Source organism: Oncorhynchus mykiss, chromosome 25 (assembly GCF_013265735.2).
Source record: "Oncorhynchus mykiss isolate Arlee chromosome 25, USDA_OmykA_1.1, whole genome shotgun sequence".
Lineage (NCBI taxonomy): Eukaryota > Metazoa > Chordata > Actinopteri > Salmoniformes > Salmonidae > Oncorhynchus > Oncorhynchus mykiss.
Window position 1 is genome coordinate 27,750,077 of NC_048589.1, and position 26,955 is coordinate 27,777,031.

At 45.5% G+C, this 26,955-nt stretch overlaps 1 protein-coding gene across 1 annotated transcript in view; it reads right to left on the bottom strand.

Annotated features, from left to right (window-relative positions):
• The window catches only part of LOC110505731 (tetratricopeptide repeat protein 7B-like), a 122,312-nt gene that overhangs the window by 17,928 nt on the left and 77,429 nt on the right, over positions 1 to 26,955 (bottom strand). The window contains 1 exon segment of the mRNA XM_036962931.1: positions 4,301 to 4,503. Coding sequence (XP_036818826.1) covers positions 4,301 to 4,503 — 203 coding nt within the window.

Here is a 26,955-nt window from a genome sequence, read left to right on the forward strand (position 1 = left end):
ACCCTGGTCCTCCAGTACCCCCAACAATACACCAACCCTGGTCCTCCAGTACCCCCAACAGTACACAAACCCTGGTCCTCCAGCACCCCAAACAGAACACATTGTCGTTGTAGCCCTGTACAAACACACCTCATTTAACTCATTGAGGGCTTGATGATTATTTGAGAAGTGGTATCCGATGTGCTTGTCCAGGGTTACAATGAAAATGTGTACTGTTGGGGGTACTCGAGGACCAGGGTCAAAAAACGTGGATTTCCCTGACTAAATAAATTAGATTGCATGCATGGCGATTTTTCTGTAGCCTATGTGGCCAAAGCAGGCACACATAATAAAGCAATCTCACCATTGCACTTTTTATAATGAGAAAGTGACCAAAAACCAGGATCATTTTGTAATGAAAGGATTTGTATGGAACGCCAAGTTGAAGCCAGCATTAGCCAGTATGTTGTCATTCTCATAACAACCACGAGTGGTTTTACCACAACAGAGTATCGCAGCTCCCTTCAATTGAAGCAGTGGGAAACAAACGAAAGTGGCCACATCTCTCATAAAAACAGATTTTTAAAATGTTTTGCACCCTAAAAACATTGTAGAATCATTCACACAACTGGACAGTTTTTGTGGTTTGGGAACATATATTTTGTGATGTCCCAACAATGTTGACTGTTCCAGCAGACTGTTCCCACAACCTAATGAAACATTGTGGAAACCTTTTAAAGAACAGACTAAATGAGTTTGGGGAATGTTCTTGTAACATCAGGTGAATGTTTTTGGCACTCTAAAATTAACATTGTAGAATAATCCACACAACTGGACAGCTTTTGTGTTTTGGAAACATTTCTTTAGACAGTGATTTGGTGATTCCCGGAATGGAAAAGCTTGGGTACCGCTGCTGTAGTACCTGCGGCCCCATTGACGGTCGCTAGCTAGCTGGGTTTATGTGGTAGGTAGGATTGCAGGCTAGGCACGAAACCAACCACCACTTGACAGATGTGGTTGCAGTGGTATCAGTTGAGCTGTTGGCTCCAGCAGCGGAGTCAAATGTTTTAGGTTTTTGGGACCAGACCAGTGGTTTGATGCCGTTGTAGTGGTGTCAGTTCTTTGATGCCGTTGTACTAGATGGGACGATAAACCGAAAATGATCCACACCGATCACTTATCGCAGGCATTTTGCTGATATCGTTCATTACGATAAGTTGCTTATACTAGAGAATTGTGAAGTTTGAAATTAAATACGTTTGCTAATACGGGTGACCGTGCTTCTACACCTGCATTGCTTGCTGTTTAGGGTTTTAGGCAGTTTTTTTTTTACAGCACTTTGTGACATCAGCTGATGTAAGAAGGGCTTTATAAATACATTTGATTGATTGTTAGTAGGATAATTGATGGCTACAAACATCAAATTAGTTTTAGTTTAAAGGATCATTTTAAAAAGATGTGTTGCACGTTAATGTTAGAAGCTTATAATGTTCCGGCACAGTAAGAAGAGGACTGGCCACCCGTCAGAGCCTGGTTCCTCTCTAGGTGTCACGGGTTTCTTCCTGGGAAGAAAATGCAGCGCGGTAATTGTCCATGGATTTTAATGAGAAAAACTGAACATGAACACATAACCAAAGTAACAGTCCCGTGTGGCACAAACACTAACACAGGAAACAACCACCCACAAAACCCAACACAAAACAGGCTACCTAAATATGGTTCCCAATCAGAGACAATGACTAACACCTGCCTCTGCTTGAGAACCATATCAGGCCCAAACACAGAAACAGACAAACTAGACATCCAACATAGAATGCCCACTCAGATCACACCCTGACCAAACAAAACATAGAAACATACAAAGCAAACTATGGTCAGGGTGTGACAGTACCCCCCCCCCCAAGGTGCGGACTCCGGCTGCAAACCTGAACCTATTGGGGAGGGTCTGGGTGGGCATCTGTCCGCGGTGGCGGCTCTGGTGCTGGACGTGGCCCCCACTTTACCATAGTCTTAGTCCGCCTCATTGTCCGCCTCCGTGGCCTCCTAACCACGGCAACCCTTCTAAATGACCCCACTGGACAGAGGGGCAGCTCGGGACAGAGGGGCAGTTCGGGACTGAGGAGCAGCTCCGTACTGGCTGACGACTCTGGCAGATCCTGGCTGACTGGCGGCTCTGGCAGATCCTGGCTGACTGGCGGCTCTGGCGGATCCTGGCTGACTGGCGGCTCCTTGCAGACTGGCGGCTCTGGCGGCTCCTTGCAGACTGGCGGCTCTGGCGGCTCAGGACAGACGGGAGACTCTGATGGAGCTGGTCAGACGGGCAGCTCAGGCAGCGCTGGGCAGACCGCCAGCTCAGGTGGCGCTGGGCAGACTGGAGACTCCAGCAGCGCTGGAGAGGAGGAAGGCTCCGGCAGCGCTGGACAGGCGGGAGACTCTGGCAGCGCTGGACAGGCGGGAGCACCTGTAGGGATGAGACGAAGAGACAGCCTGGTGCGGGGGGCTGCCACCGGAGGGCTGGTGCGTGGAGGTGGTACTGGATAGACCAGACCGTGCAGGCGCACTGGAGCTCTTAAGCACCGAGCCTGCCCAACCTTACCTGGTTGAATGCTCCCGGTCGCCCTGCCAGTATGGCGAGGTGGAATAGCCCGCACTGGGCTATGCAGGCAAACCGGGGACACCATGCGTAAGGCTGGTGCCATGTATGCCGGCCCAAGGAGACCAGATGCGTAGAGCCGGCTTCATGGCACCTGGCTCGATGCCCACTCTAGCCCGGCCGATACGCGGAGCTGGTATGTACCGCACCGGGCTATGCACCCGCACTGGGGACACCATGCGCTCCACAGCATAACACGGTGCCTGCCCAGCCTCTCTCGCCCTTCGGTAAGCACAGGAAGTTGGCGCAGGTCTCCTACCTGGCTTCGCCACACTTCCTGTGTCCCCCCCCCAAGACATTTTTGGGGCTGACTCTCGGGCTTCCATCCACGCCGCCGTGCTGCCTCCTCATACCAGCGCCTCTCTGCCTTCGCCACCTTCAGCTCTTCTTTGGGGTGGCGATATTTTCCTAACCACCGTGCTTCTACATCTGCATTGCTTGCTGTTTGGGGTTTTAGGCTGGGTTTCTGTACAGCACTTTGTGACATCGGCTGATGTAAAAAGGGCTTTATAAATACATGTGATTGATTGATATAAACTTAAAGTTCTATTTATCGCTATCCATCAATTCATCACAATATGATTGTTTGTCCATATATTTGTCCATATCACCTAGCTTTACGCTGTGTAAGTTATTAGATGTAGCTAGCACTATTTCGACTGAGAAGGTACCGACGACACAACACACTGGCAGCAGCAGTAGCAGTCAGCAAACTCTTAATGGTGTAGATGCAGCAGGTAATGGGGCAAGGACTTCTACTGCTTTCTTTATGGTCTCCCTCTCTCACTTCTCTTTCCAGGTCCATGGAGGTTTACACTGTTACAATAAGCTTCCCCTCTTTGTCTGCACCACTTCACTATATGACCTGAGACTCCCTCTATGGGAGCTATGGGACTGTGAGGCAGTGATCTATTAAAGTTGAGTCCAAAGGCCATAGTATTCGAGTCCAAGTTCAAGTCTGAGTCCTTTATACTGTAGTCCCAAGTCCAGTCTGAGTCCTTTATACTGTAGTCCCAAGTCCAGTCTGAGTCCTTTATACTGTAGGCCCAAGTCAAGTCTGAGTCCTTTATACTATAGGCCCAAGTCGAGTCTGAGTCCTTTATACTGTAGTCCCAAGTCCAGTCTGAGTCCTTTATACTGTAGTCCCAAGTCCAGTCTGAGTCCTTTATACTGTAGTCACAAGTCCAGTCTGAGTCTTTTATACTGTAGTCCCAAGTCCAGTCTGAGTCCTTTATACTGTAGTCCCAAGTCCAGTCTGAGTCCTTTATACTGTAGTCCCAAGTCCAGTCTGAGTCCTTTATACTGTAGTCCCAAGTCCAGTCTGAGTCCTTTATACTGTAGTCCCAAGTCCAGTCTGAGTCCTTTATACTGTAGTCCCAAGTCCAGTCTGAGTCCTTTATAATGTTTGCTGTTGTAGCTAATTTGCTGTTGTAGCTAACATGTTGAATTATGCAAAGGAAGAAGACTTTCTGAGTCCAAGTTCAAGTGACAGCTGGTCGAGTTTGTGTCGAGTCATGAGTCAGGACTCACCAAGTCTATGAATGGTCTTGACGTGGGTGGGGCTTATGGAGAGAGATAGATAGAAGAGAGGAGAGACTCACCAGTCTCTGCATGGTCTTGACGTGGGTGGGGCTGATGGAGAGAGAGAGAGAAAGAAGAGAGACTCACCAGTCTCTGCATGGTCTTGACGTGGGTGGGACTGATGGAGAGGGCCTCCTCATACCAGCGTTTGGCCTCGTCCACATTACCCCACAGCTCAGCCACCTGGCCCCGCGTGAACAGCACGTTGTGGGACATGGGGAACAGGTTGGCAGCCTCCTGTGTACAGGCCGTAGCCTCCGCAGGCTTTCCCATGCCAATGTATACCTCCGCTAGAAAGAGAGAGCAGAGTAGAGAGAGTAAAGAGAGAGTAGAGAGAGAGTAGAGGTAGAGAGTAGAGAGAGAGTAGAGAGAGTAGAGAGAGAGTAAAGAGAGAGTAGAGAGAGAGTAGAAAGAGAGTAGAGAGAGTAGAAAGAGAAAGTAGAGCGAGAGAGAGTAGAGAGAGAGTAAAGCGGTAGAGAGAGAGTATAGAGGTAGAGAGAGAGAGTAGAGAGGATAGAGAGAGAGAGTAGAGAGGTAGAGAGAGAGAGGAGAGAGGTAGAAAGAGTAGAGGTAGAGAGTAGAGAGAGTAGAGGTAGAGAGAGAGAGTAGAGAGGTAGAGAGAGAGTTAGAGTAGATAGAGAGGTAAAGAGTAGAGGTAGAGAGAGAGTAGAGGGAGAGAGTAGAGAGAGTAGAGAGGTAGAGAGAGAGAGTAGAGAGGTAGAGAGAGTAGAGAGAGGACAGTAAAGTGACACAGACATAAACAATAAACTTGGAGATACACTGACTGACTGACAGTAGACATACGGGCAGAGACCGCTTCACACAATCAGATAGACACACGCGCACACACTTCCTGTGGTAATGGGAGATGCAGCAGACCAGAGGGTTCATTGCTGTCTTCTTACTTAATGGTTTCATTTGATCTGCAGGCAGAGAGGAAATGAGAGCATCTCGCAGGTGGCAGCCAGACTGATAAACACACACACACCTTATTGCTTTGTCCCTACCTTTCTTAAATAAAGTCCATAGATAATATACAGAGATTTGAGTGACTGTCTTATTTTCCCAAAGCAATAAAAACTATCCAAAGATCATATCATTTGTTTCATCATCATCTTCCATTCGGGGGAAATAGCTAATGATATGAGAAAACATTAACTTACAAAGTCATACAATGTGTGTGTGCACAAGTTTAATTGTGTGAAACTCTCTGTCTCCATGTGTGTGTCTCCCTGTGTGTGTCTCCCTGTGTGTGTGTGTCTCTCCTTGGGTGTGTGTGTGTCTCTCTGTGTGTGTCTCCCTGTGTGTGCGTGTCTCCAGGCAGGCTGTGCTCTGAGCAGCCAGCTGTGCTGTCCTCATTTGTTGGTCCCAGAGAAAGAAAATATGTTATATCTAGGACATCTCCCTATTCTCTGGCATTTTGTCCTTTTCATGGAGCGCCAAAGGCCGTGCCGCCAAAGTTCTGCACGGTCTCCAGTAGTAGTGTGTGTGTGTGTGTGGGTAAGAGATTGTTTGGGGTTGGTTCACTCAGCCTCAGTAGCACTAGGCAGCCAGGCAGGCAGCAGCAGCTGGTTGAGGGAGGGGACCATGCTCTGCTCTAGCCTCTGATAGCAGGAGTGGATTTTTCTCCCTCTCTCCCTGTATCCCCCTGCTTCTCCCTCTCTCTTCTTCCCTCTACCTGCGAGTTTCTATGCAAGGCGGGCGATAAGGATATTCACCCCATAAAGTAGTGTGTGTAGATTCTCGAGATGATTATAGTGACCAAAATGATCACGGTTATCAGTATTATCGCAGTATTGTTCAAATGTTCAGGAAATGTTCAGAAAGTACTGACACACTGAAATCATTTCACCAGGTTTTATATTGAAAACCAACAAACAAAATTAGCAGCACTACACACTTTTTGTGTGCATAAACACCAAAATAATAACATTAACATTAAAGATGGCACCATGTGGCCATGAGAGGTAAAAGTTTCCTTAGTGCAGGTTTAAATGAACACAACCTTAAGTAAGCAAATCAAATGTGCAGGAGTTGACATTAAGATAACACAAAATACGTAAACAAATCAAATGAACATCACTGATTGTATGTCTGTTCTCTCCTTCATGAAGAAATAAGGTGCTGCTGGCCTAACATCCTGTATGTATTCATCTTTGTTCACTTGAAATTGAAATGTAAAAATGTCAGCATATTTACTTTGTCCGTTTTAAGTAGTGATCTGCGAGGGGAGACAATGTGCCCGCTGGCACTGAACACTGATGGCACGCTGGTTGCTGGGATGCACAAAAACTTCCTGGCAACCGTGGCAAGGTGAGGCAGCTCTGATGCATGGCCCCTCCACCACACCAGTTGATCCTCTTCTGCTGGAATGGGTGGCAGAGACAGGTAGACCTTGATCTCTTCTTTCACTCTGTGTTCTGGGGTGGTCGGAATCTGACCCTCTTCACCTCTCTGCTGCCTTGAGGTAATGTTTCTCAACAACCCAGCCAGGCCTTTCCCTTCTGATGCCGCTGTGGGAGTGGTGGAGGTGCTGCTGGTGCTTTGTGGTTCTTCCCTGACTTGTACACCTGTCAGCTTCAAGGCCTCCTGGACACAGCTGACAGTGTCAACTTTTGCAGCCTCAGGCTCATCTAAAAAGCTCCTTTTGAAGCGGGGGTCAATGAAACAAGCCATGTGGATGACTCTCTTTGCCTTCTCTGTGTATCTGTTGTTAAGGTCTTCTCTCATTACCCTTTTCATCTCCCTGGTCAGGGATGGCTCCGTAACCTTTTCATCTCCCTGGTCAGGGATGGCTCCGTATCCTTTTCATCTCCTTGGTCAGGGATGGCTCCGTATCCTTTTCATCTCCCTGGTCAGGGATGGCTCCGTATCCTTTTCATCTCCTTGGTCAGGGATGGCTCCGTATCCTTTTCATCTCCTCTGTCAGGGATGGCTCCGTATCCTTTTCATCTCCCTGGTCAGGGATGGCTCCGTATCCTTTTCATCTCCTTGGTCAGGAATGGCTCTGTATCCTTTTCATCTCCTTGGTCAGGGATGGCTCCGTATCCTTTTCATCTCCTTGGTCAGGGATGGCTCCGTATCCTTTTCATCTCCCTGGTCAGGGATGGCTCCGTATCCTTTTCATCTCCCTGGTCAGGGATGGCTCCGTATCCTTTTCATCTCCTTGGTCAGGGATGGCTCCGTATCCTTTTCATCTCCTTGGTCAGGGATGGCTCCGTATCCTTTTCATCTCCTTGGTCAGGGATGGCTCCGAACCAGGTTTAAGGAGCTGGCACAGTTGCTCCATGACACTTATGTCGGCATCCTTGGGCATCAGATGCCTTGTTCCTCTTTCTCCAGCCAGTGTCGCACAGACTGGCTGCTGTTGGCTGAGGAAACGCTCAAGCATCTTGTGTGTAGGGCAGCTTGCCTTTCTCGGTTCTCTCCTTCTCTTCCAGCTCCGTGAGAAGCCTTGGGCCAGATGACGTAGGCCTTGACGGCTGTGTCAACTCTCAGAGCCTTTGAGATGGCCAATTTCCTGAGCCTTTGAGATGGCCAGGTTCAAATGATGGCCAAAGCACCCAAAGCCACAGATCTGGGAACTCTTCAAAAGCTTTGATCATGTTTGTTGCGTTGTCTGTGGTTATACAGACCAGGTCTTTCTGGTTGATCCCCCACTCTTCCAGAATATTCTCAAAGAACTCTCTGATGTTGTGAGCCGAGTGATCTTCTGGGAAGAACTGTGTTTCCAGGCACTTTGATTCCAGTTGCCAGTCTGGGAGTCTGGGTTGAGGTAATGGATAGTTAAGCTGATATAGGGTTGACCACCACCGCATTCACTGGTCCAGAGGTCAGTAGTTGCAGCAAACCATGTGCCATGAGCCAAACTTTTTCCAACATCAGCTTTATCCTGGTTGTACAGGTTTGGGATTTCAGTCTTGGAAAACATCGTTCGTAATGGCACTTTGTCGTGAGGCACGGCAACCTTCATCAGCCTCAGAAAGCCAGGCCTCTCAACAATTTGAAATGGTATCATGTCCTTTGCAATGTAATATGAAAGGGCTGCAGTGAGGTCTTGAGCATGTTTTGATGTGGGTACATAAGCAGCCTGCCTTTTAAATGCTTGAGTGTCTGTGTCACAACTGTAGATGAGGAGGGACCAGTAGCATCACTGGGTTTACCTGGCCCACTCTGTAAACAAGAGAACAGCAAATGTATTATTATTATTATTGCTGTTGTTACATTATAATAATTATTATTCACTCACTGACACACACACACAGTCGATCTTCTGCGTTGCATTTGAGTATATGCAATGACCCCATGCACAATTTACATTAATACAAAATTAGTCTTAAGAAAACAGTGATAGTAATTGCAATGAGCCCAACAATTGACATATACAGTAGTCTTGTAGAGGAGTCTGGTAGAGGAGTGTGGTAGAGGAGTCTGGTAGAGGAGTCTTGTATAGGAGTCTATAGTGTTTCTCCTGTTGGAACACTTTTACAACCGAGTTGACGACTGACGGATTTTAAATGAACAAAATGTGTTGGTTGAGTGACTAAACTACATAACGTGTTATCTTGTGCAATGGGTGAATAGAGTCTGCAGACACACAACGCATACAGCAGCAGAACAACGTGTAGTGTTTTTACAAGAGTAGGTAACACTGAAAGCTTCAGTTTACATTATTGACAAGCTATTAGCAAGTTAGACAAACCATGACATTTTCCCCCATTCCTAAGTTCCCACATCATGCATTGAGCTAAAAGATAACTTACCTTGCATTCGCTATACAGTAGTGGGTGGTGGTCACAAAGATGACTCAAGAGATTTGAAGTGTTGCCCCCTTTCTTCAATTCTTCAGATTTGGTCCTCCTAGAAGGCTGAAAAATCTCACGAGCACTGTCACTGCCTTCCACCATGTTATCACACAAAACAAAACCCACGTTGAGCCTGCGTCAGACTGCTAACTTTTGTTGATGCTGGACAGTATTTACTGTGAGTTTTTCAAACTGTGGTAATCAAACACGGTTTTAATGATAATTACAATTTAAATGGAAAAATTGATTCCATTAAGCTGCTCTGCTAGTAGTTCACCACCCTCCTTCCACCACAACCCCACCTCCCCTGAATTCATGGTTTACCTCTCCCACACACCCTGCCAATCACTGTGAGTGCCTCTATGTACAGTATGAGTATTCCTGTATGATGGGCATGAGTTTGTTTGTTTTTTAATTGGCAGTAGGTGGTGGTATGTGTATCAAATTGAGCAAATTAGTACATAAAAACATTGATTTTGATATATTATTATATGATTGGTTGAAGTTGTTAAATTATTCATTAAAAAAAGTTGTTATGTCACTCCCTGACCTTAGAGAGCCTTTTTATTTCTCTCTTTGGTTAGGTCAGGTTGTGATTTGGGTGGGCATTCTAGTTTTCTATTTCTTTGTTGGCCGGGTATGGTTCCCAATCAGAGGCAGCTGTCTATTGTTGTCTCTGATTGGGAATCATACTTAGGCAGCCTGTTTTCCACCTGAGTTTGTGGGATCTTGTCTTTGTATAGTTGCTGTTTAGCACTACAGAGCTTTACGTTCGTTTTGTGTTTTGTTTGGTGTCATTTTAAAAATAAAGTCAAATGTACTCCTACCACACTGCACCTTGGTCTCCTTCTCACAACGGACGTAACATGTTCCTCACCGTTGAATGTAATCAGCATAGCATCTAAAGCCTGGAGCATCTAAAGCTAATTTCCTGCATTTCTACGAGTGCTGTATCCAACAACAACAAAAATCTTGGTCGAGTAGTCTTTTCTTTCGACCAATCGATTGGTTGAACATTTTAAACGTGTACAGTGCCTTGCGAAAGTATTCGGCCCCCTTGAACTTTGCGACCTTTTGCCACATTTCAGGCTTCAAACATAAAGATATAAAACTGTATTTTTTTGTGAAGAATCAACAACAAGTGGGACACAATCATGAAGTGGAACGACATTTATTGGATATTTCAAACTTTTTTAACAAATCAAAAACTGAAAAATTGGGAGTGCAAAATTATTCAGCCCCCTTAAGTTAATACTTTGTAGCGCCACCTTTTTCTGCGATTACAGCTGTAAGTCGCTTGGGGTATGTCTCTATCAGTTTTGCACATCGAGAGACTGACATTTTTTCCCATTCCTCCTTGCAAAACAGCTCGAGCTCAGTGAGGTTGGATGGAGAGCATTTGTGAACAGCAGTTTTAAGTTCTTTCCACAGATTCACGATTGGATTCAGGTCTGGACTTTGACTTGGCCATTCTAACACCTGGATATGTTTATTTTTGAACCATTCCATTGTAGATTTTGCTTTATGTTTTGGATCATTGTCTTGTTGGAAGACAAATCTCCGTCCCAGTCTCAGGTCTTTTGCATTCTTCCAGAATGGTCCTGTATTTGGCTCCATCCATCTTCCCATCAATTCTAACCATCTTCCCTGTCCCTGCTGAAGAAAAGCAGCCCCAAACCATGATGCTGCCACCACCATGTTTGACAGTGGGGATGGTGTGTTCAGCTGTGTTGCTTTTACGCCAAACATAACGTTTTGTATTGTTGCCAAAAAGTTCAATTTTGGTTTCATCTGACCAGAGCACCTTCTTCCACATGTTTGGTGTGTCTCCCAGGTGGCTTGTGGCAAACTTTAAACGACACTTTTTATGGATATCTTTAAGAAATGGCTTTCTTCTTGCCACTCTTCCATAAAGGCCAGATTTGTGCAATATACGACTGATTGTTGTCCTATGGACAGATTCTCCCAACTCAGCTGTAGATCTCTGCAGTTCATCCAGAGTGATCATGGGCCTCTTGGCTGCATCTCTGATCAGTCTTCTCCTTGTATAAGCTGAAAGTTTAGAGGGACGGCCAGGTCTTGGTAGATTTGCAGTGGTCTGATACTCCTTCCATTTCAATATTATCACTTGCACAGTGCTCCTTGGGATGTTTAAAGCTTGGGAAATCTTTTTGTATCCAAATCCGGCTTTAAACTTCTTCACAACAGTATCTCGGACCTGCCTGGTGTGTTCCTTGTTCTTCATGATGCTCTCTACGCTTTTGACGGACCTCTGAGACTATCACAGTGCAGGTGCATTTATACGGAGACTTGATTACACACAGGTGGATTGTATTTATCATCATTAGTCATTTAGGTCAACATTGGATCATTCAGAGATCCTCACTGAACTTCTGGAGAGAGTTTGCTGCACTGAAAGTAAAGGGGCTGAATAATTTTGCACGCCCAATTTTTCAGTTTTTGATTTGTTAAAAAAGTTTGAAATATCCAATAAATGTCGTTCCACTTCATGATTGTGTCCCACTTGTTGTTGATTCTTCACAAAAAAATACAGTTTTATATATTTTTGTTTGAAGCCTGAAATGTGGTAAAAGGTCGCAAAGTTCAAGGGGGCCGAATACTTTCGCAAGGCACTGTATATATAGATACACCCTGTGTTAATAAAATGAAGTATAAGTACTGAATTTAAAATCATTAAGACACACAAATGACTCAAGAGGAAGCCAGAAATCATGATGGCCTAACCAGATGAAAAAAACCTGTTGACCCCCTTGACCCCCTTTCTCCCGCTGTTCATGACCCCCTTTCTCCCGCTGTTCATGACCCCTTTTCTCCCGCTGTTCATGATCCCCTTTCTCCCGCTGCTCATGACCCACTTTTTCCCGCTGCTCATCACCCCCTTTCTCCCGCTGCTCATGACCCCCTTTCTCCCGCTGTTCATGACCCCCTTTCTCCCGCTGCTCATGACCCCTTTTCTCCCGCTGCTGATGACCCCCTTTCTCCCGCTGCTCATGACCCCCTTTCTCCCGCTGCTGCTGGCCTTGGCAGATTCTGCCGTTAAGCTCCGGTAATAGGCTACACCAGCGATCTGCAACCTTTTCCATTTGGAGTGCCAATTTATCTTACCATTTCTACCAATCTGAGTTTCAGTTATGATTTCCATATGCATATTTTAGTGGAACAGTTACATTTAATTTAAAACAGCCTTTCTATCTCACAATTATTGTCTGTGGTTAATCTACATTAAATCTAAATGAAAATGATACACATTTAAAAGTAACATTTATTGCCAATGCCAACTAGGTCAAAATAGCGAACGTAAAGCCAACATATAAAAACATTTCAGCCTGCAGGCAGAAAATATCCTGATAAAAATAAATAACTTATAAATTACATTTGCAGACAGGCCGTAGCCACAAACTTTAAAAATTGTATCAACTGGGTCGCCCAGAAACTCTTTGCTTGCAAACTTGAAACATGTGCCACGTTCGTCGTAAAGAGGAGACCAAAGCGCAGCGTGATTAGAATACATGTTATATATTTTAATAAAGACGGACACTAAACAAACAACAAAAACAACGTGAAGCTATACTATAAATGTGCAAACACAGGCAACTAGACAGACAATAACCCACAAAATACCCAAAGAAATGGCTGCCTAAATATGGTTCCCAATCAGAGACAACGATAAACAGCTGCCTCTAATTGAGAACCAATCTAGGCAACCATAGACATACATAAACACCTAGATGGTAAACAACCCCATAAACATAAACCTACAAAACCCCTAGACAGTGAAAAACACATACATCACCCATGTCACACCCTGACCTAACCAAAATATATAAAGAAAACAAAGAATACTCAGGTCAAGGCGTGACAGTACCCCCCCACAAAGGTGCGGACTCCGGCCGCAAAAACCTAATCAAAAGGGGAGGGTCCGGATGGACCTTTTTCACGGTGGCGGCTTGGGTGCGGAAAGTGGACCCTCGCAGCGTGCCCCGGACTGAAGATCATCGTAGAGGGCGCCACTGGATGGAAAGGCGCCACTGGACAGGAGGGAGATTCCAGCATTGCCGGCATGACAGGCGGCTTTGGCAGCTCCTGGCTGGCTGATGGCTCTGAGCAGCTCCTGGCTGGTTGACGGCTCTGGAAGCTCCTGGCTGGCTGATGGTTCTGGCGATTCAGGACAGACAGGAGACTCTGGCGGTTCAGGACAGCCGGGAGACTCTGGCGGATCCGGACTGGAGGGAGACTCTGGCGGATCCGGACTGGAGGGAGACTCTGGCGGATCCGGACTGGAGGGAGACTCTGGCGGATCTGGACTGGAGGGAGACTCTGGCGGATCCGGACTGGTAGGTTCCGGACTGTGACCCGTCGTGACCTGCCCTGACCTAACCAAAATATATAAAGAAAACAAAGAATACTCAGGTCAGGGCGTGACAACATTGTATAAAATATTCTGGGCCCTCAAGAGTTTCTTGTGCCAGTGAGCTCGGGACAGACACAGCTGTAGGCTATGCAAGGGATAAGAAGTAATCAGGTATTTTATGACATTTCCACTGGATCTGAGCCTTACATTTTTCCCTTTCATGCTGAGTGGTTACCGAAAGGGAGAGAGCTGGAAATATTGTTCAAATACATTAATTCTAAAAACAGACTTTATTTACTTGCTGTTTGAGGTAAAGAAAAAATACTTTGAGAAGCTCCACAGCTCATCAGTGGTGGTGAGTTAAGTCAATCAGAAATACTAACAGAAATCCCCAAATGAGAACATTTATAGGCCTACTGTCACGGCTTTCTTCCTGGGAAGGAGAGGCGGACCAAAATGCAACGTGGTAAGTGTCCATGGTTTTAATAGGAAAACTCAAACATGAACACAACTACAAAACAAGAAACGTGAAAACCCAAAATACCCAAAGAATATGGCTGCCTAAATATGGCTCCCAATCAGAGACAACGATAAACACCTGCCTCTGATTGAGAACCATAAGGCGAGGGCGTGACATCGCCATAAGGCGAGGGCGTGACAGTACACCCCCCAAAGGTGCGGACTCCCGGCCGCACACCTAAACCCATAGGGGAGGGTCTGGGTGGGCGTCTGTCCACGGTGTCGGCTCTGGCGCGGGACGTGGACCCCACACCACCATAGTCTTAGTCCGTTTTTGTAGTATCCTAGGAACGGCGACCCTCGCCGCCGACCTAGGATTGGCAGCCCTACTAAATGGCCCCACTGGACTGAGGGGCTGCTCCGGACTGAGGTAGCTCAGGACTGAGAGATAGCTCAGGCTGGTTGACGGCTCTGGCAGCTCCTGGCTGAATGGCGGCTCTGGAGGATCCTGGCTGACTGGCGGCTCTGGAGGATCCTGGTTGACTGGCGGCATCCTGGCCGACTGGCGGCTCTGGCGGATCCTGGCTGACTGGCGGCTCTGGAGGATCCTGGCCGACTGGCGGCTCTGGAAGATCCTGGCCGACTGGCGGCTCTGGAAGATCCTGGCCGACTGGCGGCTCTGGAAGATCCTGGCCGAATGGCGGCTCTGGAAGATCCTGGCCGACTGGCGGCTCTGGAAGATCCTGGCCGACTGGCGGCTCTGGAAGATCCTGGCCGACTGGCGGCTCTGGAAGATCCTGGCCGACTGGCGGCTCTGGAAGATCCTGGCCGACTGGCGGCTCTGGAGGATCCTGGCTGACTGGCGGCTCTGGACAGACGGGAGACTCTAGCAGCTCTGGACAGACGGGAGACTCTAGCAGCTCTGGACAGACGAGAGACTCTAGCAGCTCTGGACAGACGAGGCGCACTGTAAGCCTGGTGCCAGCGCTGGTGGTACTGGGCTGAGGACACGCACCTCAGGGCGAGTGCGGGGAGGAGGAACAGGGAGTACTGGGCTCTGGACACGCACAGGAAGCCTGGTGCGGGGGGCTGCCACCGGAGGGCTGGTGCGTGGAGGTGGCACTGGATAGACCGGACCGTGCAGGCGCACTGGAGCTCTTGAGCACCGAGCCTGCCCAACCTTACCTGGTTGAATGCTCCCGGTCGCCCTGCCAGTGCGGCGAGGTGGAATAGCCCGCACTGGGCTGTGCAGGCGAACCGGGGATACCATGCGTAAGGCTGGTGCCATGTACGCCGGCCCAAGGAGACGCACTGGAGACCAGATGCGTAGAGCCGGCTTCATGGCACTTGGCTCGATGCCCACTCTAGCCCGGCCGATCTGAGGAGCTGGATTGTACCGCACCGGGCTATGCACGCGCACTGGAGACACTGTGCGCTCCACAGCATAACACGGTGCCTGCCCGGTCTCTCTCGCTCTCCGGTAAGCACAGGAAGTTGGTGCAGGTCTCCTACCTGGCTTCGCCATACTTCCTGTGTGCCTCCCCCAATAAATTTTAGGGGCTGACTCTCGGGCTTCCTACCGTGCCGCCGTGCTCGTTTCTCCAACTCCATTCTCCTGTAACCCTCCTCGCACTGCTCCAGCGAATCTCAGGCGGGCTCCTGCACTCTCCCTGGGTCGACCGCCCACCTGTCTATCTCTTCCCAAGTCGTATAGTCCAGATTTTGCTCCCAAGTCCAATAATCCTGACATCGCTGCTCCTCCTGCCGCTGCCTGTCACCACACCGCTTGGTCCTGTTGTGTTTGGGTGATTCTGTCACGGCTTTCTTCCTGGGAAGGAGAGGCGGACCAAAACGCAGCGTCGTAAGTGTCCATGGTTTTAATAGGAAAACTCAAACACAACTACAAAACAAGAAACATGAAAACCCGAAACAGTCCTGTGTGGCACAAACACTGACACAGGAAACAATCACCCACAAAATACCCAAAGAATATGGCTGCCTAAATATGGCTCCCAATCAGAGACAACGATAAACACCTGCCTCTGATTGAGAACCAATCCAGGCAACCATAGACTTACCTAGACACCTAAAAGAACACAACCCCATAAATCTACAAAAAACCCTAGACAAGACAAAACACATAAATCACCCATGTCACACCCTGGCCTAACCAAAATAATAAAGAAAACAAAGATAACTAAGGCCAGGGCGTGACACCTACATTTGCACGCAGGCCAGGTAGACTAGTCCTACTTGTATATGCTTAATCAGGTAAAGTTCGCCTCAGCGGTCACAAATTGGTCTTCCCTGGCTGCCTGACCCTGCTGAGACCCCTGTCACCATCTTATCCTGCTCAGATGTGGTACAACAAAGAATTACCTTGGTGTACATTTATACATCATATTATCCAAGAATAGAATCAAATGAGACAATAATTGAAATGACCACTATTCCCACATCTCAGACTGTAGTCTACCCATCAGCTTGAGGTGGAACTTTGTATCCATTCACTGATTGTTATAATATACAGTCGTGGCCAAAAGTTTTGAGAATGACACAAATATTAATTTTCACAAAGTCTACTGCCTCAGTTTGTATGATGGCAATTTGTATATACTCCAGAATGTCATGAAGAGTGATTAGATGAATTGCAAAGTCCCTCTTTGCCATGCAAATGAACTGAATCCCCCAAAAACATTTCCACTGCATTTCAGCCCTGCCACAAAATGACCAGCTGACATCATGTCAGTGATTCTCTCGTTAACACAGGTGTGAGTGTTGACAGGGACACTTTGTCATGCTGATTGAGTTCGAATAACAGACTGGAAGCTTCAAAAGAAGGGTGGTGCTTGGAATCATTGTTCTTCCTCTGTCAAAAAACTGTCAACCATGGTTCCGTGCAGGGAAACACGTGCCGTCATCATTGCTTTGCACAAAAAGGGCTTCACAGGCAAGGCTATTGCTGCCAGTAAGATTGCACCTAAATCAACCATTTTTCGGATAATCAAGAACTTCAAGGAGAGCTGTTCAATTGTTGTGAAGAAGGCTTAAGGCGCCCAAGACAGTCCAGCAAGCACCAGGACCGTCTCCTAAAGTTGATTCAGCTGCGGGATCGGGGCACCACCAGTACAGAGCTTGCTCAGGAATGCCAGCAGGCAGGTGTGAGTGCATCTGCACGCACAGTGAGGCGAAGACTTTTGGAGGATGGCCTGGTGTCAAGAAGGGCAGCAAAGAAGCCACTTATCTCCAGGAAAAACATGAGGGACAGACTGATATTCTTCAAAAGGTACAGGGATTGGAATGCTGATTGCTGGGGTGAAGTCCTTTTCTCTGATGAATCCCCTTTCCGATTGTTTGGGGCATCCGGAAAAAAACTTGTCCGGACAAGACAAGGTGAGCGCTACCATCAGTCCTGTGTCATGCCAACAGTAAAGCATCCTGAGACCATTTATGTGTGGGTTGCTTCTCAGCCAAGGGAGTGGACTCACTCAAAGAATGGTACCAACACATTCTCCGAGAGCAACTATCCCAACCCTCCAGGTACAGTTTGGTGACGAACAAAGCCTTTTCCAGCATGATGGAGCACCTTGCCATAAGGCAAAAGTGATAACTAAGTGGCTAGGGGAACAAAACATCAATATTTGGGGTCCAGGGCCAGGAAACTCCCCAGACCTTAATCCCATTGAGAACTTGTGGTCAATCCTCAAGAGGCGGGTGGACAAACAAAACCCACAAATTCTGACAAACTCCAAGCATTGATTATGCAAGAATGCCAGAAGTTAATTGACAGCATGCCAGGGTGGTTTGCAGAGGTCTTGAAAAAGAAAGGTCAACACTGCAAATATTGACTCTGCATCAACTTCATGTACTTGTCAATAAAAGCGTTTGACATGTATGAAATGCTTGTAATTATACTTCAGTATTCCATAGTAACATCTGACAAAAATATCTAAAGACACTGAAGCAACAAACTTTGTTAAAATTCATATTTGTGTCATTCTCAAAACATTTGGCCACGACTGTACTGCAAAATTCACCTGAGCTCCGTAGACTGGTCTTCCATGGCTGTCTGACCCTGCTGGGACACCCGTCACCATCTGATCCTGTCATAGACTGTTCTCTCTGCTACCACACAGCAAGCGGTACTTATCTATTTTTTACTTAACACTTATTTTTCTTAAAACTGCATTGTTGGTTAAGGGCTTGAAAGTAAGCATTTCACCTGTTGTATTCGGCACATGTGACAAATACAATTTGAATTGAAGACATGATGAGCATAGTGTTGTGTACTGACTGTAAGGGCTTGTACGTAAACATTTCACCTGTTGTATTCGGCGCATGTGACAAATACAATTTGAATTGAAGACATGATGAGCATAGTGTTGTGTACTGACTATGCACCATGACAGTGAAGCCTGTAGAGCTGTTTATACCGTGTCCATGTGAAAAGTAGGGAATTACCTAGGGAAACTGACAGATCAATAACATAACATTGCTATACTGACCCTCTTTTTTTACCCCTTTTTCTCCTCAATTTCGTGATATCCAATTGGTAGTTACAGTCTTGTACCATCGCTGCAACACCCGTACACACTTGGGAGAGGCGAAAGTCGAGAGACATGCGTCCTCAGAAACACAGCCCAGCCAAGCCACATTTCTTCTTGACACAGTGCTCGCTTAACCCGGAAGCCAGCCCCACCAGTGGGTCGGAGGAAACACCGTATAACTGGCCCGCCACAAGGAGTTGCTAGAGTGCGATGGTACAAGGACATCCTGGCCAGCCAAACCCTCCCCTAACCCGGACGACACTGGGCCAATTGTGCGCCGCCTCATGGGTCTACGGGTCACGGCCGGCTGTGACACAGCCTGGGATCGGACCCGGGTATTTAGTGACGCCTCAAGCACTGTGATGCAGTGCCTTAGACCGCTCTGCCACTCAGGAGGTCTGCTGTACTGACATTGCGCTGTCAAAAAACGTCAGAATATTGGTCTTCAATTTGTTTGGCCAATGTTTCATCGTTTTATTCAAGTCTAGTGTGATTGAGGTAAAAATAATAGCTTAAGTTAGTGAGTTGGCTAGCTAATGCTAACCAACTTTTGGTTAGCTCTAATGGTAGCTACATCAACTGTCAAAAACTAGCAAAGTTAATTTACTTCTGTTGAAAGGGGACAAAACAAAGGCTACAAAATACTTTCAACACACAACAGCTGTTAGATACTGCTACCTGACAGAAAGCTAGAGGCTAGAGTTAAACTGGCCGTGGTAGCTAGGAGCTAGCTAACGTTAACTAGCTAGTTCATTTACTTCAGTCGAGAGGGGATGAAACATTAGCTAACATTACATGTCAGTTACACTACTTGCTCAGCACTGGGAAAAACAGTACTTACCTTGCCAGCTACATCAGTCAAATAAAGAGTGGCCAGCCAGTTCCTGCTCTGCTTACTTTTACAACTCAGAGAAAAAGCACAACACACACAGACAACAGATGCCTCTGTTCACATGCTCTGTCGTGTCTGCGCCATCCTATAACCAGCCGGCTGAAACCTACAAACAGCCGCATGTTCCTAAATCACACTGTTGCCTCTTTTTGTATCACAGTGCAATGATAAAACTAGCGGGGACAAAAATGTAATGTCCCCCCCATCCCTAGTGAAAGTTGCGCCTCTGAATGTAATGACCACCGGTTGGTTACATTTAGAAGAAAAAGTTAATACGTTTACCGTTCAACATTTTATATTTGCCGGTGCTGGGTTGTAAATTTGATTTTTTTTACAAGGGGTGGATCAGCTTTAATATTGATTGCGGATAGATTGCTTCCATCAATGTAATTATCTGCATCATATCCAAACCCTCATCTATTTTTTTGGTAAATATATCCATATACATACATACAGTTGAATTCAGAAGTTTACATTACATACACCTTAGCCAAATACATTTAAACTCAGTTTTTCACAACTCCTGACATTTAATCCTAGTACAAATTCCCTGTCTTAGGTCAGTTAGGATCACCACTTCACTTTAAGAATGTGAAATGTCAGAATAATAGTAGAGAGAATGATTTATTTCAGCTTTTATTTCTTTCATCACATTTCTAGTAGGTCAGAAGTTTACATACACTCAATTAGTATTTGGTAGCATTGCCTTTAAATTGTTGGGTCAAACGTTTTGGGTATCCTTCCACAAGTTTCCCACAAATGTTGGCCTATTCCTCCTGACAGAGCTGGTGTAACGGAGTCAGTTTTGTAGGCCTCCTTGCTCGCACATGCTTTTACAGCGACCAAGCTTTAACTTCCTGACAGATGTCTTGAGATGTTGCTTCAATAAATCCACATTATTTTCCCTCCCTCATGATGCCATCTATTTTGTGAAGTGCACCAGTCCCTCCTGCAGCAAAGTACCCCCACAACATGATGCTGCCACCCCTGTGCTTCACGGTTTGGATGGTGTTCTTCGGCTTGCAAGCCTCCCCTATTTTTCCTCCAAACCTCCGACTTCAACTGTATAACATTCTATTGGTTGCAATAATTTTGTATATAATTTAAATTGAAAAATTCGAAGTTGTTTTTGCATGTCAATTCATAAACCAGGGAAGTGGGTATCACTACTTTGGCAAATTGTTAATAGAAGGCATGTATTAGAGCCGTGAGTGAGGAAATCTAAACACTCTAGACACTGTCGGAGAGGCGTCAGAATAATAACTATTGAAATGGCAGCCTCGATTCTCCCTGTAAAGGAGGGCTGGAGGAAGAACAGTTTAATAAAGCTATAGAGGTTGTTGAAAGAGGTGCACAAGCATTCTACCAATTCGGCTCAAATATGGATTTTTTTTTAGCAAACTGGATAAAATTCCCTGCTGATGGAAAATGTCAATTTAATAAAGAATTCAGAGATGCAATTGTGACTTGGCACAATGACATAAAAATAAAAATCAAAAGCTGAACAGACCAGCGTTTTGATGTCAGCATTCTATCAACAAAACATTTTAACAGATAAAATCAAAATTAGTGGATGTACTCAGGAGCAAAAATACTGGGTATGTGAGTACCTTTATAGAATGTGTACGTCTGCTTTGATGGCAGGTTTGAAACCTGTTATCAAAACGTCTTTGTGGGGGTAGTGGACCAACATTTTCGTTGGGATGAAATAGAGCAAGAGGCTTTGAGAGTGGAATCTAATTCTGCTCACTTCTCAGTCGTGCGGTGGGGTTAATACCGCCTCAGTGAAAGCCAGTAACAGTGGTTTCAACCGCCAAGGTAAGACAAAGAAACAGGGAGGGAAATGTAGTGAAAAACATCAAAGCGTAGTGCGACAGAACCCCATTGGAAGAATGAGTGTAGGGTTGTACTGGAGCCTACTGCACCCGCTGCATTAGGAGGGAATGCTGCAATTCACGCGTTTGCATCTTTGACAAAAGAACAGCAGCAAACACTCTTGAAAGCAGCGGGGCAGGAAACTCTCACATAGCTGTATATGGCCTCGGTTCGATCGATAGTGGTTCATTGAGATGACAGTTTCTATGTGAAGGCAGATGTAGGAGGCCAAGTCTCACACACAACTTTCTAATAGATGCCTGCCCTCAAATATCACTGATTCCTTACGATGAGAAATAGGCTACATTTCCGACAGGGAAAAGTTGTACATTCAGCAAGGTACCGGGCAGAATCGAAAGCGATGTGACTACTACCCAAGTCTCTGACCATAGGACCAGTAACAATACCCGGATAATGTTACATGGCGACGGGTGTGTAACTATAACGGGTACGATAAGTACAATAAACGACGACACATGGAACAAAACAAGAAACACGAGTAGCATACAGACATGAAACCCTGGAACAGAATCAATAACGATAGTGTCAGGTGTGCGTAAAAATTAATAAACTGACGATGTCGAGTGCCGGAGAGGGGGAGCGGGAGTACGTCTTATTCTGAAATAGATTTACATTTTAGGTTTGTCTTATTCTGAAACAGATTTATAGAATTGACGAAAGGGAGGAGGGGTCATGAGAAATTAGAGTGGAGTTAATATTGTGAGTAATTGTTAGGAGAGTTTTAAAGAAGCAATTCTGTAAAGCGACAGCATTGGGTTTACCAACCTAAAATGACATTTTAAACATTTTGTTCATGAACATAAAGGGCATTGTAGTGCGGTGGATACGGAAAATCATGGGGAAAAGAGAGACCAGTTATATACGGGAGTAAAATCGTTAGACTCGGTGGCGAGATAAATGTGGCCATGTCTAAGGGTGCTAAATAAAGGGTACATAAACGTTGGGGTGGATAAAAACAAACCATTAAAGATTGGAGGGAGGACAGTGGACTTATCATTATCATGTTTTGTTTTTAATTCAAACTTGTGGGTTGTTGATTAAGATGTAGCATAGTAAATACTAACAAAATGTACATTTTCTCTTCCAGGAGAGGATGGGGTGTCATTATTTCGCTCTCTGAAATGTTTCCCGAGACTGTTGTCTCGTGAAATTCAGCAGTTTTAGAAAGTATAAAGGTATCCAGATCTAGTTGTCAAGGGAGCTCCCAAATAAGTAAGGCCTGGCCATTGGTTTCTTTGTTTTTGCCCTACGTTTTACCACACACACCAGCACGCACACACACAACTCACAGGTTATGAATATTTGTTAGTGGTGTTAATACCGTGTTTGATTTATTGTGTGGGGTCTTTTTAATTTGGTTTTAAACTGGGTATGCAGAATGATGGAAATGTTTTTAAATGGTTTCTGAAGTACAGGGAAAGAAAAGGGAAATACAACACTTAATGGTGTTGAATGACTTTTGTCCTGTGTGATAGAAAAATTACACAATTATGTTTAATACTGTTTAGGCAAATGGTTGTTTTATGCAATAGAATATGCTTCTATTTGTACTCTCTCATCTGAGTCTGTGTGAACTGAGAGGAGCCTCTGAAGCTTACCGCTGACAATTGATTTGTGAATGGGTTGGTGACTAAACCTACAGCATGCATTTCATAGAATGAGTTGGTGTTTGTGTTCTGTAAGGTGCCAGGGAGAGATGGCTCAGGGATGGATAATGATGAGAGGAACCTTGTCATACAGTAGGGGCCAAACTCTGGTTTCTATACAATAACAACAGTCTTCTGGCTGGGGGATACTCCTTTCTCATACATCAAGTCTCACCTTTTTACCCATTCCACACATCTGCTGTTTGTCATGTAGACTAAGAGGGTGTATCTTTGCTATAAAATATATTTGTACTCTTTCTACGCCAGAGTTCTCGGCCTCACCGGCTAGATATTAATACGTTTTGAATAAAGTATTATCCTGATTGGTGACTGACCTTGTCTCTCCTCATTACTGATTAGAATTTCCACACCTGACTTTCTGGTGAGGCCTGATCAACACTAGAAATGATAGAGACATTGGGTGAGATGTAAGTATAATATGAAGAAGTGTATAGCTGTTGTTGTTTTGGTTCTTGCTTTTGACTTTGTTTTCGATACAAATCTCACCAGATTGGGTCTGCTGTTTGGTCGGGATTTCTCCCTTAGGGTTAGCTTGCTAACTCCCTGACCTGGTAACTCTGCTGTGATGTTGGGATTTCTCCCTAAGGGTTAGCTTGCTAACTCCCTGACCTGGTAACTCTGCTGTATGGTCGGGATTTCTCCCTAAGGGTTAGCTTGCTAACTCCCTGACCTGGTAACTCTGCTGTGAGGTTGGGATTTCTCCCTAAGGGTTAGCTTGCTAACTCCCTGATCTGGTAACTCTGCTGTGAGTTTGGGATTTCTCACTAAGGGTTAGCTTGCTAACTCCCTGACCTGGTAACTCTGCTGTGAGGTTAGGATTTCTCCCTGACCTGGTAACTCTGCTGTGAGGTCGGAATTTCTCCCTAAGGGTTACCTTGCTAACTCCCTGACCTGGTAACTCTGCTGTGAGGTTGGGATTTCTCACTAAGGGTTAGCTTGCTAACTCCCTGACCTGGTAACTCTGCTGTGAGGTTGCCAGTATGATAAGGGAGTATAATCCAATTTGGAAAATGGTTTCAACAGTGTGATGGTATGCTGTTTGACATTTTTGGGGAATTTTGTAGTAAGAAAATTGGTAACGTAATAATTTGTTATACAGTAAATAGTTGTTTGGATTTGCTGAATCAGACATGCCTTAAACTGTTGTTTTGGTCTGTTCTCTCTTGAATTTATGGCGATAGTGACTACCGATTGTATCTATATGCATGGAAGGAATAATATGACGAGAACCGTGTGAGCTTCACCCCCCCTAACCGGCTGAAGAAATGGCGAAAATGTCATTCTCTAAGGCCGTCAGGCACCACTTCTACTAAGATCGGAGTCCGAGAGCCAGCAACCTGTGTACGAGTGGCATGAGTGCGACAAGAGTCCAGAGACTGCATGTGAAGTGAGCATGGAGAGAGATCACGTTCAAACTCCTCTCATGCTGCTGGTGCACTGCTGGGAAAATGGACTAGACAGAATGGACTGTACAGAATAGTGGTGGCGGATCAGGTGAGAGATTTGTGTGCTTGGGAAAATGTGATTATTCCCAAGATATTGAAATTGGGACATTCTCAAGGGCCATTAACTGTGACAGGCATGAGTTACATATGTGTCGATGGGAAGATGTACTGTAACGCTATATGAAGAAAAAAATGAAGATACGCCAGAAGATGAGTGCTGGGAAGGGGGTGTGGTCAACTGTGCCCGGGAATTGATTTAGAGTTGCCCTAATCTGTTTATTTGAAGTATCAGGTTGATTTTGGAGGTCTACACACTGGGAAATGTATGGTTACTTAGGTAAAAAATGCATTGAGATACCGACCTGTCATTAACATGCCACTCGCAACTATAAAACAGGGACAAACGGTGGCCATACATGGTGTCTATATATTTTCCCTGTCTGTAAATGTACATACTAACAGTGTCGATGTGTGCCAAGTTGAGAATTTGAGTGACTCAACGTAAAGTACTAAGGACTGTCATTCTAAATTTGGGTTGGATAATTTATCAACTGTTTTAATTATGATTCGGGAAAGGAGAGAAAGAGAGAGAGAGCAGTGAGGAAAGCACAGAGTGAGGGAAGGGTGCACTGCTCAAATTATAGTGTCTATAGGGAGGATTTTCCTCCTTTAAACCTTATATTTTAGTGCCCTCCAAGAGGGAGGTTATTAAAGAGCCTACTGGATGATATTTGGGTCAACCATGAGGGGGTACAGGATAGTAGGGGTTTAATTTTACAAGAATCCTAATGTCAAAGCGCATCAATACATATGGATTGCTGGATAATACGGTACAATGAATTATGTACAAGGCTCAACGTCTGTCCTGCTTTGACACCCGAGGATGAGGATGAAGGAGACTGGCATGGAGACTAGCATCCCATTGGCATATAACAGAACAGAAGGGATGGACGGTTCTTTCCCCAGTCTCATTCACATCAAGGGTGGTGTGAAATTATTAAACGTTTATTTTCCCTCTTCAAGTCAAAATGTTTTCTAGGTGTTGTGGAACATGAGAATGATCATTGTTCCACAGGAGGGAGTGTTGGAAATTGACTAATTGACTTGAGAATGTTTAAGTATGTTTATAATTATATAAGTGGAGTAGCAGGAGTGACTAGCGTGTTATGGAATGGAATGATTAATGTGCAAATATATTTGTGGCCGGAAGCAAGGTATATGCAGGGCATGTGTTTGAGACAGAATGTTTGCATAAGGGTGTTAAGTGCAGAGTCTGGCAGGACCGACATCAGTGTATTCTGTGGAATCCCCAAAACCAAGGCCTTAACGTTACAGGGAATTGGGAGAACGGAATGGAATGTGACTGGGGCAGAAATCTGTGTGGCTCATAAATTAAGGAAGGGAAGTTTGTTGTAATAATAGCATCACATCCTAAAGTGTGTAATTAAGAAGCATGTGACTCAGTTTTGTAAGGTTGGATACGCTTCCAACGCCACTGATATCTCCCCCATTCATAACAGCCAGCAAACACTTGAAATATCTTCAAGAAGATTCGGACAGAGTGACGGTAAACGGAAAGTGTCAGAAGGTGGTATCAACCACTGGGACCCAAAGTTTACACTGTAATGAGGGTGTTCACAAAGGCGTGGGGTGAACAGGTCGGGACTGAGGTGGTTGTTGTCCTTGATGATCTTTTTGGCCTTCCTGTGACATCGGGTGCTGTAGGTGTCCTGGAGGGCAGGCAGTGTGCACCCGGTGATGCGTTGGGCAGACCGCACCACCCTCTGGAGAGCCCTGCGGTTGCAGGTGGTGCAGTTGCCGTACCAGGCGGTGATACAGCCCGATAGGATGCTCTCAACTGTGCATCTCTAAAAGTTTCTGAGGTAGGGAGAATCTGAAAGATTCAGTTCTAGATCTATCAGTGAACCACAACGGCAATAGGAAAGCAGGAGACAGATTCAATGCAATAGCTATTCTCACAGCAGTCGCTGTAGGGACCGTAACTGAAGGAGCAGGAGTAGTGGTGAAGGATGCTATAGTAACAGCATGGAACTGGACTATAGCGCAAATTAGGAGTAGGAGATGGGGAGCAAATTGAAAATGGCTTGGGAACACCTCTTGGAACCTGTTGCCGGACGGGGGAAGACTGAGTGAAAGCATGTGGAGGTCTCTTAGGGCCTTCATTTTTGTAGAACCCAGCAGAAAATGATCCTGAAGGCATAGAGTCAGTCAAAGAGAGAATGGGAATCGTCATGTTATCAAACGTTTAATTATGCATAGCTTAGAAAGTATTAATAACGTGCTATGTTTGGTGTTTCTTTTTGTTTTCATGTCTTGTGCTATCACTCTCTTAGGTACCAGAAGGAGGAAATGGAGGAAGCCAAAAGCTCCAGCTGAAATGTCATTATCAGTTGTCCAATGAGAGATGGAAATAAGAGTCTGCATAGTTTTATTTTAGAACAGAGGCCATAAGTCTTGGAGGTTTAAATCTAATAATCAACTGTGAATGTTAATCATGTTTTAAACATAGTCTGCTTAAACAATTATGTTTTTTTATGTCTTTCCTGAACACACTGTGGAAACATTCACAGTGCAGGGTGTAAAAAGTATGTGAACCCTTAATAACTGGTTGAACCTGGCAGATGTTTGGTGTGAACTG